This window comes from Sitophilus oryzae, unplaced genomic scaffold (genome assembly GCF_002938485.1).
Source record: "Sitophilus oryzae breed Bouriz unplaced genomic scaffold, Soryzae_2.0 scaffold_1046_pilon_pilon, whole genome shotgun sequence".
Lineage (NCBI taxonomy): Eukaryota > Metazoa > Arthropoda > Insecta > Coleoptera > Curculionidae > Sitophilus > Sitophilus oryzae.
In genome coordinates, this window is record NW_022145667.1 from 56,892 (window position 1) to 76,720 (window position 19,829).

At 33.2% G+C, this 19,829-nt stretch overlaps 2 protein-coding genes across 4 annotated transcripts in view; one reads left to right on the top strand and one right to left on the bottom strand.

Annotated features, from left to right (window-relative positions):
- LOC115875206 (homeobox protein aristaless-like) overlaps positions 1 to 19,829 on the bottom strand; it is a 239,255-nt gene that overhangs the window by 26,335 nt on the left and 193,091 nt on the right. The window lies entirely within an intron of this gene.
- Positions 1,060 to 7,410, top strand: LOC115875219 (probable insulin-like peptide 5). 2 transcript variants are annotated; one of them, XM_030890631.1, is made up of 2 exons: positions 1,060 to 1,247; positions 7,039 to 7,410. In XM_030890631.1, the coding sequence occupies exons 1-2, from the start codon at positions 1,094 to 1,096 to the stop codon at positions 7,257 to 7,259; spliced, it is 375 nt and encodes a 124-aa protein (XP_030746491.1). In that variant the 5' UTR covers positions 1,060 to 1,093; the 3' UTR covers positions 7,260 to 7,410. The 2 variants fall into 2 exon arrangements, with proteins under 2 accessions (XP_030746491.1, XP_030746500.1); XM_030890640.1 differs by lacking the exon at positions 1,060 to 1,247 and adding an exon at positions 4,456 to 4,654.

The following is a 19,829-nucleotide window of genomic DNA, read 5'->3' on the forward strand; positions in this document are numbered from 1 at the left end:
ATTCAACCATTTCCAATTATGGTGTAGCCTCCTTCACATACTTTCTTTGTATTTGGGCCTATTGGCTTTATTGTTGTCTATTGTAGGCTATGCGGGTCCAAGTTATCCCTGCTAATTTCCTAATATCATGGTCCCATCTCAGGTTCGGTCTTCTTCTAGGTCTCTTAATCCCTCGTGGATACCGTGCTGTAATTGTTGTGGCCCATCTGTTGTCTATTTTTCTTGCCAGGTGTCCTGCCTATTGAGGGACCACTTGAGGACACTTGTTTTGTCGTATCTACTCTATTCTTTTACGGTCTCTCTTGGTTATTCCCAGCATATTTTGTTCCATTGAGCGTTGTGCGACCTGCAGTTTCCTCATGATGTCCTTTTTAAATGTCCAGGTTTCGCATGTATAGGCTATGACCTGTAGTACACATTGGTCGAATGTTTTCTTCTTTAGATAGAGCAGCATTCTAGATTTGAATTTGATTGAGTTTCTTCCATAAGTACTCCATGCTAACTTAACTCTTCTGTTGAGATTTCTGGTAGTAGAAATTCCGAGCTGTGTATTGTCCCAAATATATATATTCTTCTACTATTTCCAGTGCTGTGTTATTTGTTAGAATGTTTCTTCTTTCCACTAGTTCGTTGTGTATTACTTTAGTTTTTGATAAATTCATTTTGAGACCCACTTTATTGCTGGCTGTATTTAGTTCAAAGGCATAGGCATATACATTATTAACATTATTAATTATTAATCATGCATTTAGTCGTTAGTCTCTTAAGTTAATTTGTCTAGGCATCAACCATGATTGACGTTCTATTTGTTTCTTGTTGACGACCGTCTATTTTCTCATTCTTAACGAAGTTAAAGTACAAGGCCCTTGCTACCTACAGACGTGACGTATATTACCTATGCTGCCCTATTTTGCCCTTCGAAAATTTTCAACCGTCTTCCAAAATTATTTTCTTGACGTGTGATCTTTTCATTAATATTCATATAATATTTTATTTTCCTCAAAATATCGATATATAAAGTGACGAAGATGTTGTCCATACACCACTTTAGTTCAAACCTCCAAATCGTTTGGTTTATTATAGTATAAGAAAGATGAAACCTACGTTGGTTTTTGCAGTTTTATTTTGTTGCTTTTTTATGTCAAGTACTGTACCATTGCAAGCCAAACATTACTGTGGTCCGGCTTTAGACACATTTTTAGAGATACTTTGTAATAATCAATATTATTCACCGTCTAAAAAATCTGGTAAGTATGATTAGAAAAATCTCTAATACTCTATCTCTGCTTAGTTGTAACAGATCAATATACCGGGTAGTGCATCGTCTTGAAAACATAACTGTCCAAATATTGACTCCCTGGTAATTCTACAGCGAAGTTGAAAATAGGATTTTAAAAGGTCTGCGTATGCTGAATACGCATGCCAAATTCGAACAATTTTGAACAAGTCGTTTTTAACTAATTTAAGAAAAACTGCATTTATTTTTAAATTAAAACTGGACAGGTAACATTTCAAAACCAGGCAAATGTCAACGTACCTTAAGCTGTAGACCTATAATTTTGTCAATGTCAAATTGTATTTTCCAAACGTTAGGTTTTTGCTGCATTCAAAATTCAAATTACATTCAACAATGATAAAATTATAGGTTGACAACTTAAGGTATTTTGACATTTGACTGGTTTTCCATTGTTACCTGTTCAGTTTTAATTTAAAAATAGTGTAGTTAGCATAAATTACTTAAAATTGGCTTGGCTAAAATTGTTCAAATTTGGCATGTGTATTCAGTATAAGCCGATCTTTAAAAAACATTTACGACTTCGCTGTAAAATTAATCCCATCAAAAACATAGAACGCAAAAAATGCCAAGTATCGCAATACAATTCTTTCATTATAAAAGGTTGCGAGATCTTTTTATAAGTCAGTTTATTTTTATTTAGTTTCCCTTTAAGCACGTATTCAACAATTTCGTTACAAATTGTTAGTATCAATATTAGACATCTTTATTTCTGTAATAATAATAACGATTTGGCAATTGCCCGATATTATATTCTCTGCTAATTAAAAAAAACTTTATTCTTAAGGGCACTGTTTAGATTTACTTAGTAATCGAAATGGTAGATTATTCTTTTTTAATTATGGTGCCGTTTCCATTTAAAATAACAAATATGCTACCACTTTTCAAATGATCCGGCAACACTGTAACACTGATAATATTTTAGATAGATGGACCAGGTGCCTTTATATAAAAACCCACATTTGCAAAACAATCCTATAGCCGGTTCTCCTATTACCATAGCCGGAAAGTCACTTACCAGTAGCGGGTAGACATCTAACTTTTAATCCATAAGAATATTTTGAGATTTTTCATTTTATCCGTTGGTTACAAGTTTAAAGCTACTTAAAATTCAAAATTTGAAGTTTGTGACACATCTAGAAGTACCTTAGAATTTTGATTGCGGTGAGTGAGTCACTGTCGAAGTCAAAGAAGTTTGAGTGGCACTAATTCATAATCCTTGAGTTATTGTTGTAACATTCATATATAAATAAAATCAGAAGACACCGCTTCGATAGGTTCTAGTTTTCTACCTTTTTCTGAACTGGAAAGTCAGTTACTGGTAGAGGCTAGACAGCTAACTTTTATTCCATAAAGATATTTCGAGATTTTCCTTTTTTTCTTTTGGTTATAAGTATAAAGCTATCTAAAATTCAAAATTTGGAGTTTGTGACACATCTAGAAGTACCTTAGAATTTTGGTGATGTGTCAGTGAGTCAATGTCGAAATTAAAAAAAATTGACAACAAATAATCCATAAACTATGAGGTATAATTACTAGATATTTTCGTAATCTAGCCAGCTATAGTAGGTATGTCCTCCTGTTTAGTGAAAATTAATTTTTTTGCTTTATCCTCAACGAAGTTACAGGGTGGTCAAAAGTGCCGTTAATACCTTCGAGAAAAGGATGGTACGGCTGTACTCGACTTGGCGGGTTGCATGGAATTTTCTGTTTTCAACGACGATGCACCAGCACCCGGTAGAGACTAATTTTTCTTTCGACATATTGATTTATATAAAAATGGAAGCTATAAGATTTAGTTAGTCTATTTTATACATACCGCTACATTTATAAATTTAAATTTACTTTCATCGTAAAACCCTTTGAATAAGAAGACTAAGGAAGAAGCATAATGCTATCCATGTATTCATGCATGGTGGGCGGAAAAAGCACCATAAAAGCACTCTAGGGTGGGGATCCTTGACAGTTCTGTTTGACGATTCATTTGACACATTTGAATTTGATTTGAAATTTTGTGGATTTGTCAGTCTTTACAGAGCTTATTTTATGTTATTTATTATTTATTCTACTACTGATAGTTGTATAAAGGTAGTAAATCTAGATGGAAATTGTGGCAGAACTTAAATTAACAGTGACACTATCGCGATTTATCGAAAAAGATTCTAAAATAGTTTTGGTTGTGTAGCGTGCGGTAGATCTCGGCAAAAATTGAGTGAAATAATGGAACAACTTTTCGCTAGTAAGTGACTATATAATATACATACGTGTAGTAAACCGATCATTTATGAAATTCACTTAAATTAACTAAATTATATATTTTTCTTGCATTTTAACTTTTATTTATTACTTGTCAAAGATTAGATGTCAAAGAATTTAGATACGTTAATTTGACTTACCTGCTTCAGTAGCGTATCGGATGTTTGTGTTAATAAATACTTATTATAACTTATCTATTTTTATTAGAATTATATATTTTTATAACAATTTTAATAACTACCAAGATTTATTCACAACGTAAAATAAAACAACAAATTATTGAGTCTACCCCACGTCTACCCTACATCATAGTTTTACATTTTTTAAATAAAATTAGAACGACACTGATAAACCGGAATTTAAGTCGGCCATATTTGAGGCCCATCGCAGTGTACCTAAGATGTTTGATATGCTCCTTCCTTAGTCTTCTTATTCAAAGGTAAAACCCATTTCTTTATGTCAAATGTGAAAAAGTTACTGATTTTTATTCAATGGGTGACAATAATGACCGATATTTCTTAGGAACCGTATTCCGTATTATTCACAATATAAGCAATGGCAAAAAAGTAACTCATTCTGTAGTTTGCTCTACCGAATTTTGTCCCTATGTATTAGCGACTTGTTTACCGTAGGTGAAACACTTCTTAATTCCAAAAATATCCCCATCTCCTCTCCTATATCGACAGGGCCAATAAGTGTTTTGAATGTTTGCAGGGATCTAAAATTAAGACGCCTTTGCACCTGACCTTCCAAACGTCAAAAATGTCTCTTGAAATTATTTCTTGACGAATGGATAACACCTTCATCAATATTCATATATCAACCTGGATATTTTCCGGGATCCAAATATATAAGAAGCCCGGAAATGTTTTTGTTACATTCACTTTCATTCTATCTTTCGTCAAGGTTATTTTCTTAGAAAGAGTCTGACTTTAGTTAGAAAGGGCAGAATGAAAGTTACTCTGGTGCTGGTAGTTTTATTCTCTTGCATTTATGTCTCGAATACTGCTCCATCTGAGTCTAGACGTTATTGTGGGGATAAGTTGGATGCTATTTTGGAGCTAGTTTGCGATAAATTGTACTTTCAACCGTCTAAAAAATTTGGTAAGTTTTAAAACCCAATTTTATACTTTTCGGAGAAACTTAAAATTAATCCAAAGTATATCGGGTGCAAATACTTTTCACACAAGCCAGTATCTGAGACGATTTCACAGCAGCTAGTTCTCCATTCTCTGATATCAGTCAAGTTTATGGCATGAATTTTCGTCGTCTCGGCGTACTCATTGATAAAGTGTTCTGGTGTTTCCACTGTTTCCCCATTTTCCCCACAGAATCTGCTTTTGCCGATGTTTCTTAGCTTCAATCTACTGAGGTGTTCGTTGAGGAGACAGTGTCCTGTTAAAAATCTCGTGACGATCCGAAGATTGTTTTTAAGTAAATCGACGAAAATCTTTGATTTTTCTCGGTCGTAAGTTCTGAGAAATTTCTTGGAGTGTCTTAGACCGTTGGAGGATTCCCATTCCAGATTACGGATGGAGTCTTCCAAGTCATTGAGTTCCGCTTAAAGTTTTCCACTGGTTAATTTTTATAAGGTACCATAATTTTGAGTTGATTGAATTCAATTCAATATAAATATCTTGGAGTAGTTAAAAAATAACAGCTACCTGTATTAAAAAATTGTGCGCATATTTAAGTGAAACTTCTTACTAACAACTATTAAATTGAAGGATTTGAAGAACAAATATTTTTTTATGAATGCTTTTTTTATAAACTTCAAAAAAATTAGAGTTAATATAAAACCGTATACTATTCTAGCTTTATAATTTTATAATGATTTTTTAATTTTTATTAAAAAACGATAATTCTCTACTATCTATATTTCTGACTACTAACTGTTACTAACCAACAATTTGTTTTGTGTGGTCTGTGGTCTGTTTTTGTTTAAATTTTTGGTTCATTATTCATGTTGGGGATTTATTTTTAAATTAATGTTCATCGTTAGGTAACCAGTAAACCCATAGAATATTTAGGTATTTCTTTTGCATAATCAAAATTGCCACTCTAAATTTTACATAACCAAATTATTACTCTAAGGTTGTATTCCGTTGCAAAACCAGGCGAACCAGACCGGTAAACTATGGCAAAGAGCGGTTCCTGAAAAACATGGGTTTGATACGGAACGGTTTGGGTCATATGGTTTGGGTAAAATACTGGAAACGTCAAATGTTGACGTTTTCTAAATTTCAATACCTTTATTTTAAAATTTACCTTTTATGCATTTTTAATGTACCTATTCTATGCTTTTACGTTTGCTTCTTCTTTTCAATTGAGTTTAATATTAAAAAGTACTTTATTAATAAACTGTTAAACTCGTTAGACAGCTCAAGTGAAGATTTGCAGGTCCAATATTAAAATAGATCAATAATAAATAAACAAATCTAATCAATATTTATATTTTTATAGCTTACAAAACATTTACGATTACTTGTCCTGTTTTTCATGTTCTCTTGAAATGTTCCTGACTTTAAGAAACAACGGCTGCATGATAAGTTTAAATGGTCCTAAAAGTAATTCTATTTAGTTAATGAAATTTATTTACCTTTACTGCCTACCTCCATTGCTTTTGGATGTAAATACAAAATATTATTACAAATTTTAGAAATTAAATGAGAATTTCACTCGAACTTCCAATATTTGCTTGATTTCTGTCACATAAATGACATTGATTGACAAACAAAACCAGAAAAACCAGCTTTCTCGCGCTGGTTAGTTTGGTGACAGTTGTAACCGAATTTTTCAGGAACCGTGTTCCGTAATAAGAAAACTTTCAGGAATCCTATAGAAATGGAATATAAAACCATAACCAAGGTAAGCAACGGAATACACCCTAAATCGCTGTCATTTTTAGACAGATATCACTTGTCTTGTCATTATTCAATTATTCAGTATTCGAATTCTCAGAATTGTTTCAAGTTTCATCTTAAAATAAAATTTTAATCACTCACAATTGTTTATCTCCATCATTTACTGGGTTAATAATACAGAAATTAAATCAGTTACAAATAATTCATTATTTATAGTGATTTACAGTAATTTCATTAAATTATACGAATAGGTATTCGCGTTGATTTTTGGTCTGAAATAAATATGACAGTGTCCTCCAATAAAAATGCGAGTTACTAACTCCTAAATTCTAATTCTGAGCTGGCAAATGAGCTAGATGCTTTACCTAGACCGTTATTCAGAAGCTACAAACCTATCGATGAAAATATGCATGACCACATCAAGGTTGGTACAGTATTAAGTTTAGCTGTCAAGTAGCTGTGGCAACACTGCCGCTATCACTTTTCCTCTTGCCAGCCCGAGCATTACGGCTTTGAATTTTTACCCCCAACGCGCCTAAAGAAGTTCCAGTTCAAAAAGTTCTCTAACAATTTTGATGAGTAAATTTTGTTATATAAAGTTTCATAGGTACTTGTTTCTTACAGACAACAACTTCCTAGCAAAGCGAATACCTCTAAAATTCAACAAGTACGAAGATTATTTAAACCATTTCAATCCACTATCGGACGATATGGAATCATACGGTCCCAATTTCAATTCACTCGTGTCAACCATCAATCGAGAAGTTAGAAAAAGAGGCATTGTTGACGAGTGTTGCAGTAGATCTTGTACCGAAGAACACCTAAAGCTGTACTGCGCACAATGAATCAATCGTATTTAATTTTGACTACAAAGCAACTGGTAACAAAGCATGGCATAATTTAAACTTTATAAATATGTGATAATGTATTGTAATGGTTTCTGAAATTCTGTATAATTTTATGAAGAGATTACTACGAAAATAAATGTGATATAGTTTTTTGCATCCATAAAATATTGTTTGTCATTATTCATTTGCTCCTGTCTTTTGAGACATTTTTTCTTAGATCTTTAACCTATAGTGGGGTTTACGCTCATATCACTTTTGATGACCTAACCAAAGTCACAGGATATTACCACAACTGCGATAAAACTGTGATGTGTGATTAAACTGTGATATCACCCAGAGTGATATCTTCCAGTGTAGTCATCCTTGTTTACTTTATTTTGTGTCTGTGAAAAGAAAAGAAGAAGAAGCCTTCAGTATCCAGGATTACGCCTATAAGTTTTTTTTTTCAAAAAAAGATGTTGAAAAAAATCATGCATTTTTTAAAATTTTCCTGTACCTATATTTTAGAAAGGTTTTTAGAACTCCCTGTATACGGCAAATTTTTCCACGGTAAAATTTCTTAACCTCTGACATTATCATAGTTACGACACTAAAAGGGATGCAAATTGCAAATTATACAGAACAAAAATCCGGTGCTATCACTCTCAAATTTTTAAAAAATAAATCATTTTTTTTAATTTCCAAACTTGAATAACTCGGTTATTTTGGACTTATTTGAAAAACGACAAAGAGAAAATATGTTTCTTTTATGGATATCTCGATACCTACCAGCCCTGAAAATATTTGCACTTATTTAAGACTCTCCCTGTATACTGGCGATGTAATAAAGCTGTTGTACGTCATCTCTAACTAAGTTTTTAACATATTACACCTAACCATCTAAAAAAGTAGCAGAAATTGCATTTAATAAAGTAACTGAAGATTAGTCGATTATTTCACACATTTTAATATTTATTCATAGCAAAATTAAACGCTGCTATACTCCCGGTATATAATTTATCGATAAAAAAGTGTGAAAATTGTTCATACATTTTAATATGCTTACGCACAGTGATTTTTCAGCTTTGCCAATTATTTGCCAAATTACCATGTTGTGGTTCTATAATCTGAAACTTGAAAGTACTTTATATTTAATTTGAATTTACATATTTATAATCTGCTAAACACACCAGGATGTACTTTTATATATACAGGGTGATTTTAATTAAGTCTGTACAGGGTGAGTCTTAAATAAGAGCAAATATTTCTCGATGTCAAATATGGTCTCGATGAAAGAAACACATTTTCTTTTTATCTTAGTTAGAGATGACGTACAACAGCTTTATTACATCGCCAGTATACAGGGAGAGTCTTAAATAAGTGCAAATATTTTCAGGGCTGGTAGGTATCGAGATATCCATAAAAGAAACATATTTTCTCTTTGTCGTTTTTCAAATAAGTCCAAAACCACCGAGTTATTCAAGTTTGAAAATTAAAAAATTTGATTTATTTAAAAAACCAAATCACAACCTAATTAGGTTAGGTAAGAACATGGGTTTAAGGATTAAACATGGGCAGCACGAACATGGGCTAAAGGATTTTTTCTGTATTTGCATCCCTTTTGGTGCCGTTATCATGATAATATCAGAGAGTTACCATGATAATATTAAGATATACCATGATAATATAATATTAAGTTTTTACCCACTTCCATGGGTAAAGACTGAGGGCAAAAACACGTACAAAATTCATCACAGAACTTCAATACGCTGATGACTGCGCTCTAGTTGCAAACACGTTACAACAATTACAAGAAATGTTGAACACACATACCTGGGCATACGAGGCTTTGGGACTTAAAGATCGCGCACACTATACCTACACGGACCAGTACGGACCAGCACAGCACAAACCTGCATCCTGCATGACATCGCACACTTTACCGCCACAGACCAGCAACATAAGCGAGAGTTTCGAAAAAAGTACAGTTGTCAAGGCTCAACTACTAGAGCGTGCAACATAAAAGTATTCAAAATGAGTAGTTCAGAGGAAGAAATTATTATTTTAGCCATGTTGTGTGAAGAAGACGAGGAAGAGAAGGAAGCTAAGAAAAAAAGAAGATTTTGGGTTCACCCTATAAATCAAAAGAGAAAGCAATATGACGAATTTCATCATTTGTTTCCTGAATTAAAAAGATTCGAAGAAAAGTTTTTCCAATATTTTCGAATGTCACAAATCAAATTTGATTATTTTTTTTTGCTATCGACTCCCATATTGCATCTTTTCTTTCTTGGTCTCTATATATAAAATGCTTGGCTCGTATCGCACAGCTCTGAATACTTTTGTACCAGTAAAATAAGCTTTTTTTCATTCATATTTAAAACGATTTAAAGGTTCGAACAAAAATAAACGAAATCTAACCTACATCATGCAACTTGAGCCAGCTAGCGTACTCGAAATACTGACAAACCCTTCAATATTTGCATGTTTGTGGAGGTGTGCTGGTTCGCCGGTGCGCACATTAGGTCGGACAGCACGACCAGGCATAAATATTGCCGGTCATATTTGTCCCTGACCGACACGACCTGTTTTGACGGTCGTGGCTTGTGGCGGTACGTGCTGGTACTGGTCTAGTGTGCTCTACTCTATTAAATAACACGGTCACCTTCACCGGTAGATTTTACTGGTCTGGTCCGTGCCGGTCCGTGTAGGTATAGTGTGCGCGATCTTTTAAGCTAAACATCGACAAAACCAAAATCATGTGCACTCCCCCGGAAGATCATAACAATCCTGTAAAAATCGGAGAGGAACTATTGGAATATGTAGCGGAATTTAATTACCTCGGCAGTTTGATTTCGGAAAAGGCCAATATCGACTCTGAAATTTAGCACAGGATTAGCAGCGCCTCAAGAGCATTCTGGAAATGAAAAGACAGGGTTTTCTACAATCATGACTTGAGTACAAAAACGAAAATGGCAGTGTACCGAGCAATCATAATCCCCACCATGTTATATGGGAGCGAAACCTGGTTCCCGTATCGCTGACACATGAAGGCATTAAACAAGTTGCAACAGAGACACATTAGACAACTCTTAAGAATCCGGTGGTTCCATCATGTCTCAAACGTATCGGTCCTTGAAAGAGTTAACTGCGAAAGTATTGAAGTCATGGTTACAAAATCCCGCTTAAGATGGGCTGGTCACGTATGCATAATGCAAGAAAACCGCATACCAACATCTCTGCTTTACGGTGAGCTTGTAGACGGTAAAAGGAGGCCGGGTGGACAACTCAAAAGGTACAAGGACATTTTCCACGAAAACTTAAAGGGGATTAACATGCAGAATCATTAGGAAGAAGCAGTTCACAATAGAACTCAATGGAGAAGAATTGTAAACTCAGTTAACAGCGACAATGATACCACCTAAATAAGCGTCATACACCATAGGCGTAGTCAAAACATTTATCAAAAATATAAACATCTCTTCAAGCAGATAAATTAAGAAAAATATGTGGCACGGCACTGTTTGGATGTATGGTAACAATTTGGTCTTGGATGTTATTGGTCCTTGTATTCTTTAGTCATTGGTTATAGTAAATATTTTATAAACTTATTCTTCTTCTTCCTCTGAAATATGGCCACTTGCCTTTACAGCATTCAGCCAGCACTTAAGCTATAAAATTATACCGTGTGGTGCATCGGGACACGGGACATAGGAAATCCCATGTAAATTTTGAAATGGTCAAATATTATCTCCCCAGATAAGTTTATGCAAACGTTGTATTATACTTTTTTGAAGAGACATTAAAGTTGTACTTTTGTCTAGAATTTCGTTTAAGATACAGTTAAAATACCAGCAAAAATGTTATTTTGTCATTGTTATATTTGATGTCACATTTTCTTGACAAGAATTTAAAGGTACCAAATAGAGTATTTTGTACAAAATAATTGGGATTTGAACAACATCTGAAAAAGTTACGATGGTTAAACGGCATTTTGCTGGAAATAGTATTCCCGCGGTGTTAGATATGTTTGCAGCTCAGTCTCCCAAATCTTTTGTAACTGATCATTTCAATTTAGAAAAAAATTAACCATCCTTTCCATACAACATAAATTCTTGTAAACAAAATATAACAAACGAAATTGACAATGACAAAATCATATTTTTGTTGGTATTTTAGTGTGCATTCCGTTGCTTACCTTGGTTATGGTTTTATGTTCCGTTTCTATCGGTTTCCTGAAAGTTTTCTTATTACGGAACACGGTTCCTGAAAAATTCGGTTATAACTGTTACCAAACTAACCAGCGCGAGTAGGCTGGTTTTTCTGGTTTTGTTTATCAATCAATGTCATTTATGTGACAGAAATCAGGCAAATATTGGAAGTTCGAGTGAAATTCTCATTTAATTTCTAAAATTTGTAATAATATTTTGTATTTACATCCAAAAGCAATGAAGGTGGGCAGTAAAGGTAAATGAATTTCATTAACTAAATAGAATGATTTTTAGGATCATTTAAACTTATCATGCAGCCATTGTTTCTTAAAGTCAGGAACATTTAAAGAAAACATGAAAAACAAGACAACAAGTAATCGTGAATGTTTTGTAAGCTATAAAAATATAAATATTGATTAGATTTGTTTATTTATTATTGATCTGTTTTAATATTGGACCTGCAAATCTTCATTTGAGCTGTCTAACGAGTTTAACAGTTTATTAATAAAGTACTTTTCAATATTAAACTCCATTGAAAAGAAGAAGCAAACGTAAAAGCAGAGAATAGGTACATTAAAAATGCATAAAAGATAAATTTTATAATAGAGGTATTGAAATTTAGAAAACGTCAACATTTGACGTTTCCAGTATTTTACCAAACCGTTCCGTATCAAACCGATGTTTTTCAGGAACCACTCTTTACCGTAGTTTACCGGTCTGGTTCGCCTGGTTTTGCAACGGAATACAGCCTTATTTGTAGCTTTCTCTGGGCCGTATTATCAATTTTTAATAATTTGAAAATAAATTTTTGCAAATACTTTTTAAATGCCTATTCCAAATAAAACGCCTCTTCAAAAAAGTCTAATACAGTTTTTGCATAAAATCATCTGGGGAGATAATATTTGATCTTTTCAAAATTTACATGGGATTTCCTATGTCCCGTGTTATTCCCATCACCACACGGCATAAGAGTCAATTAATACAATAAATGAAGGAGATCTAGTAATATATTTCAATTAATATTCTTAAAATCCAATCACATTCACGTCCAATATATTTTCCCATCTTCAACCATCCGCGAGGAAAAAAAAATGATTTCGAATTTATAAAAGGAAAAAAAGGGCCAACTAAAAAACTCCACTCTCATCTCGTTCCTAGACGTTATTAATTAAATTTAATCACGTCGGAGCCCTAAATATCCCGATGGTCCTTAGTGTAAACATGACAAATGCGCGATTATACCGGGCTCACATTTAACGACGGAGGCGGGCCTCAGCAAAAAGTACCCCGCGGCGTCCGAAATTAGCTCAATGGAGCCCCGCTGCGAGGGGCCCGCGCGGCTCTCTATTAAATACAAACTAACATATTGTTTCAAATTTATACGCGGTTCCTTTTGTACGGCCAAAACATTTAATAGCTCCGCCAGAATTCTAATTTAATTATTGTCTCGAGACGAGAACAATGAGAAAACTGTTTTACGTGGCGCTATTGGTGGTAGTACCACGAATTACACATTATTATCCAATCAAATACACGAAATAGCATATTGAATGGGACTCCTGCAACGGTGTAAGAGAGTCGAAGAAATTTTGCAAGATTTATGAACGGGAAAAATCGAAAATTTTCCTTGATTTAAGTAAGAACAATCTTCGGATTGTCACGGGTTTTTTAGCAGGACACTGTCTCGTCCATGAACACCTCAGGAACGGTTTGGTAAAATACTAGAAATGTCAAATGTTGACGTTTTCTAAATTTCAATACCTCTGTTATAGAATTTATCTTTTATGCATTTTTAATGTACCTCTGCTTTTACGTTTGCTTCTTCTTTTCAATGGAGTTTAATATTGAAAAGTACTTTATTAATAAACTGTTAAACTCGTTAGACAGCTCAAGTGAAGATTTGTAGGTCCAATATTAAAACAGATTAATAATAAATAAACAAATCTAATCAATATTTATATTTTTATAGCTTACAAAACATTCACGATTACTTGTTGTCTTATTATTCATGTTTTCTTTAAAAGTTCCTGACTTTTTAAAGTTCCTTAAAAGAAATAATGGCTGCATGATAAGTTTAAATGGTCATAAAAAGTCATTTTATTTAGTTAATGAAATTTATTTACCTTTACTGCCTACCTTCATTGCTTTTGGATGTAAATACTAATACAAATTTTAGAAATTCAATGAGGTTTTCACTGGAACTTCCAATATTTACTTGATTTCTGTGACATAAATGACATTGATTGACAAACAAAACCAGAAAAACCAGCTTTCTCGCGCTGGTTGGTTTGGTGATAGTTATAACCATGTTATAACCTTTGAATAATTATTCAAAGGTTATAACCGAATTTTTCAGGAACCGTGTTCCGTAATAATAAAACTTTCATGAAACCGATAGAAACGGAACATAAAACCATAACCAAGGTAAGCAACGGAATACACCCTAAGAAAAAACACCTTTGGAAAACACCAGAACACCTAATCAGTGCGCTTAGACGACAACCATTCGTGCTATAAACTTTGGTACAATTGATATCTGAGATGATTTTTTCGCCTTAATTTTTGCACAATTTTTCCCTATTTGTTGTTTGTGTTTGAACTCAGGGAACTACTCGTAATAAAATGCAAACTAAAATACAATGCAAATGAAAATATTGTTAACCAAAAAAGAGTTTTCGGGATCAGGGCCCGAATTCTGTAACTTTGACATGAAAACGTTACGCTTTCAAAGGGGTAAGCGAGAGGTAAGCGAGGGGTAAGCGTATTCGATAAGCGGAACACCAAGCAGTCGATTTTGGTATTCTCGTTGCCGTGCGAATCGTTTTCTGGATACGCGTTGAGCACATATTGACAGCATCGCAATTGTTCAGGTATCTAATAGTCAAATGTGAATTAGGAATTAAACAATGAAAAATGTCAATGTTACGTGAATTTCATAACCTATTGTTGAGTTATGTCAACATGATGTCAATCTATTATTCTATGGATATGTCATTATTCTTATTATATGAGGGAAATGTTGAAGGCGCTTCTCAGCATTTTCGATGTTTTATAGCTTCCAAGTCGAAGTTATCAATTATTTATGGAGGTATGTATAGAAGAAGAAGTAATTTTCTCTAAAGAGTAAGATAAAGTACAAAATTACAATTTTTTCTATTTTCACTGACAGTTCGACAAGCAAAACGACCCTTTAAACTTTTAATAACCGTTTTCGAATCGCTTAGCGCAATCAGTAAAGACGCTAAGCGTGTCAGATGATAATACCCGTGAAAATTAACGTCAGATACGCTGAGTGTCTAAAAGCGCTTAGGGTTTTCTAAGTTACAGAATTCGGGCCCTGAATGTTACCGTTACTTTTTTCTGTTTCATTTCTATTTAAAAATAAGTAATGAACTATTATACATGTAGATCTTAAGACGACGACCTAAGACATATACCTAGATCTTAAAGGCTGCGGCCCGGCTGGCAATCGCCCAACCAACCCAACCCAACCCTGGTTATGTATGGCCAGTCCGTCAATGACTAGCCTCTCTGATAGATGTTTTTGCCAAGGGCCCTGCCCATTGCCACTTGAGGGATTTGATTCTGTGGATGATATGATCTTTTGTTGTATCCACTCTATTTTTTACGGTTTTTCTTGATTATTCCCAGCATATTTCGTTCTTCGTTCCATCGAGTGTTATGCGACCTGCAGTTTCCTTAAAATAGAAATTGTGAAATGTCGAGACTTTTTTAGCTTTAAAATATCTCGCATTTATAGTAACTTTTCCCCTCAAAATTTCATTCGAAACGCTAAAAGTAGGTGCTTGGAAGAAAATCGTAATTTATTAAAATTAACACCCTGTAGCTAAGAAACAAAGCAGAATCGGACGTATGTTAATATGGAAAATAAATCCTATTTTTACCTGAGGAATCTCCCCACAAGAGATGGTACATGTTTTTTGAAACACCTTGTATACTAAATCAGGCCTGTTATCTCAAATTATTGACATATGGGGGATTAAAATAACTTTGGTTGTACATCATAATACGACCACCAGCAAACTCCATATAAGACGACGCATGGTGTCATTGATGACGTGCAACAAAAGTTGTTTTTAAGTGACCTATAAATTGAAAATAAAAATAAGTAGTAATCTAAACGAGAAACTATATTGGAAGTTGAAGTATGATAAAATTGCATGTGTCAATCAAGAAAAATATTCATGCCCACTTACCGTTTGTATAAACTTTGTTTAAAAGGCTAAACAGTGATTAACTATAATAAAATATGTATAGTTAATCACTGTTTAGCCTTTTTAAACAAAGTTTATACAAACGGTGTGAAGTGGGCATCAATCAATTAAATTAATCCAAGTTTAAATATTTAATTCAGTTTTACAAATATACAACTATATTACTGTTTTATAAGTGTTTTACAATAAAATAACTCAAATAAATTAGAACGTTTTTCAAATTCTTCAGCTAACTGATTAATTTCGATTAACAAGACAAATCTAAAACAATTCACCTAGTTAGTAAATAACCACGACGAAATTGCAAATTCCATTTTATATTAAAATAATTAAACTAACAGTTATAACAATTCTCACAGCTGCTCGTTCAATTAAATGCCATTGCATAAACAAATTATTCTTTTATAATTTATTAATTAAATATCGCAAGAATCAAAGAAATGGACTTAATTGAAACGGGATAATTATCTGTATCCGCATTATCATCGTTAGATGGAATAAAATAAATCATTTGTTAGCTTTGTATAAATATGAACAAGATATTGGAACGATTTGTTTATTTTTAACAGAGAAATATGTATTTACGTTGGGTAAACTCTTTGAATAAAAAGATTAATGAGTATAAATACTATTTATGTCATCATCAACGTCATCATCATCATTTTCAGCTTATTTAACCATGCCCAATTATGGTGTAGCCTCCCTCACATATTTAGATGTTAGATCTCTTTGTAATTGGCATTGTTGTCTATTGTTGGCTATGCGGGCTCAAGTTATCCCTGCTAATTTCCTAACATCATGGTCCCATCTCAGGTTTGGTCTTCTTCTAGGTCTCTTAATTCCTCGTAGGAATCATGCTGTAATTTTTGTGGTTCATCTGTTGTCCATCCTTCTTGCCAGGTGTCCTGCCCATTGCCACTTGAAGGATTTGATTCTATGGATTACATCTATTCTTCTTCTTTCTCTGCTTATCCATTAATGGATGTTTGCGAGCACACTTTCCATGACTTCCCTATATTCGTTGTGTGTGGATCAACGTCTGTATGTTACTAATGCCTGTCCACTGTCTTATGTTCCGCACCCACGACATTTTTTTTTCCGTCCCAAATCTCTTCTGCCCTCGATCTTGCCCTCGATAATCAACTGGAGAAATTGGTATTTATGGTTGCAGTGTTTCTTTTTTTATAGTGTTGAAGAGTTCACGTTCTCTATTAATACGTCTTAGTACATCCTCGTTTCTTATCTTGGCCGTCATGGTATTTTGAGGATTCTGCGGTATTTCGAAAGCTTTCAGTCTGTTTATGGCACTTGCTTTTAGTGTCCAACTCTCCACGCCATAGAGGAGTACCGACCAGACGTAGCATTCCACAAATCTCAACCGAAGCTCAAGGTCGAAATCGCTACAGGTGGACTTTTTTAAATTTCAGGAATGCGCCCCGGGCTTGCTCGACTCTGCACTTAATGTTCCTGTCAGATGACCAGTCCTCGTGAAGCCAAGCTCCCAGGTACTTGAATCTTTCGACTCGTTCTATGAATTTTCCTTCGTATGTTAAGCTGACGTCTCTAAACTCATCTACCTCTCTCGTGACAACCATGCATTTTGTTTTCTTTGTGTTAATGGCAAGTCCCATTCTTTGACTACATTCTCCTACCATACTAACCAACTGTTGTAAATCATCCATATTATCCGCAACCAGAAATGTGTCATCGGCATATCGTATGTTATTTATCCAGACTCCGTTGACTTTAATTCCAATCTCCTTGTCCTCTAGCGACTCCTGAAAGATGGTCTCTGAGTATATATTGAACAAGAACGGCGATAGTATACACCCCTGCCTTACTGTAACATCGGATGTCTTTCTGGTCTAAATCCAATCTCCTGAGAAGCTGCATAAGTTTATGTTGAACCCTATCGAAAACTTTTTCGTAATCTATCATGACATCTATTACCTGGATCTTTTATCGTATCCATTCTATTCTTTTACGGTCTTTCTTGGTTATTCCAGACAGATAGTATAAAATTGTATAAAAAAGGTATTAAAAAAATGTATTATTTTTTAATGTTGCGATAGTTTCTAAAAGAAAAATAAAAGAGGCTTTTTTAATATAATCTAATAAAAATAAATGTATTGCTCATGCATCTGTAGATGTTAGTAATGTATGGCAATCAACTTCTTTGATTTTAAAAAGAACATAACATAAATAAACATAACATACCTACGTAAAATTTAAAAAAATAATCATACAGAAAGTTTGGGGCTTTTTGCATTTACCTTATTAAGTAATTGTTATCAGGTAGTAATTGTTAATTTTGAAGTTTAACTTGATATATAATGTCATTTTAACAGAACGTCAACGGTTTATTGTAGACGTATCTGTTTAAAAAAAGTCAAGTGTTTTCGAATAGTTGAATTTAAATATTTTAAATAGTTTTTTACTTTATTCTTTGTATTTTTTTTTGCTTCCGACGACGGAAAAATATAAACTTTCCGAAACGTTAAGCATTTTTTTCTTTGGTAGGCAAATTTGTATAACTGTAAACATAACTTCTGACAAGCAGTGTCCGTTTAGGTTTAACGCCAGAAGTGTTTACAAAAAATAACTATTTTATTTTGTAGATTTTCTTGCAGTGCAGTGTCGAAATACCCATAAAGGATTTTTTTTAGTTCATTGTACATTACTTTTAGTTTTTGCTAAATTCATTTTGAGTCCTACTTTATTGCTGGCTGTATTTAGTTCGTTAATTTGGGCTTGTAGTTTTTCAGGACTATTGACAATTTGTTTCATTTTTGTCTGTTATTCTGATGTTGTTATATGTTAATGCGATTAGCTGTTTCTTTTCGATCATCAGGGATTTCTTAGCGTTCTTTCTTATAGCTTCTGTGTTTGGTCGCAGTTTGTACAAGTTTTTCATTGTAGTTTTGATCTCTTCTGCAATCATCTTTCTTAGTGTCTTACATAATTCTGTGTATTCTATTCTATGTATGCTCTCAGCAGATAGTATAATTGTATAAAAAAATGTAACAATAGGGTTAAATTTATGGATTAAAAAATAGGCTAAAACTATTTTTCCTTAAAATAACGCTATAACTTTTCCTCACATTGCACAAATCACTTTAAAAGTCTCTAATTGACAATTAGAGTTAAAATGCAATTAATCCTCCATTAATTGCAATCACGCAATGTCGAACAACCTATAAATTTAATCAATTTAAATTAATTTGTTAATTATATTATAAATTTATAAAGTAGACGTTTCGGTTATTTTTTCCCCTTTCAACTCATTAATTAACGTCTAATTAAAATCACCGACTTAGGCATTTATAATAATTTTTTTACTATTTGTGCGAAATTACATAATTTAAAAAACTATTTATTTTAGATTAATGTGTAAAAATTTTAAATGACGTGTGGCCTTGGTTACGCTAAATAAATGCCTATAGTAATAGAATTTTTGCAAGGCGTAGAGTAATAATTGATTACATCCTTTATTGTGCTCATTGAACATTTTCCTATAAAATTAATTATAGTGATTTTGTCTAATTTTTTATTAAATTAATTTTGAAGCTGATGTAAGTGTTTCTTGAAAATACTTCTCGGTTTTTCGTCCAGTAGAAGAAAATCTACGAAATCTTAGACTACAGACTATATTTTTTATGATTTTTAAAAATGTATAACGTCTTTCCAAAACACAAAATACACTTAGATCCATTTTATCACACATTAAACCAATGAAAACTGAACAACAAACAAAAAATGTAATGTACAAAGATCTAGACCCTCAAATGTTCGAATTAAAGAAAATTCAGACTATTTAAGAAAGGTAGATTTTCAAAAATCTAAGACTTGTCAGCATTCATGGGACACAGGGCACAGAATAAATTTTAACAACGCCAAAATTATAATGAAAGAAGCGATAGCCTCTAATCTCTGGAAAAATGGAAGAGGCTCTTTAATACAATCTAATAAAAATAAATGTATTACCCATGCATCTGTAGATGTTAGTAATGTATGGCAATCGCTTCTTTGATTTTGAAGAACATAACATACGTAAAAATTAAAGACAAATTAAAAATAATCATACAGAAAGTCTGAGGCTTTTTGGTTTTACCTTATTAAGTAATTGTTATCAGGTAGTAATT

Coding starts and splice junctions, on each gene's coding strand:
- LOC115875219 (XM_030890631.1), top strand. CDS start 1,094: ATGAAACCTACGTTGGTTTTTGCAGTTTTATTTTGTTGCTTTTTTATG. Junction 1,248..7,038: donor TTCACCGTCTAAAAAATCTG/GTAAGTATGATT, acceptor TGTTTCTTACAG/ACAACAACTTCCTAGCAAAG.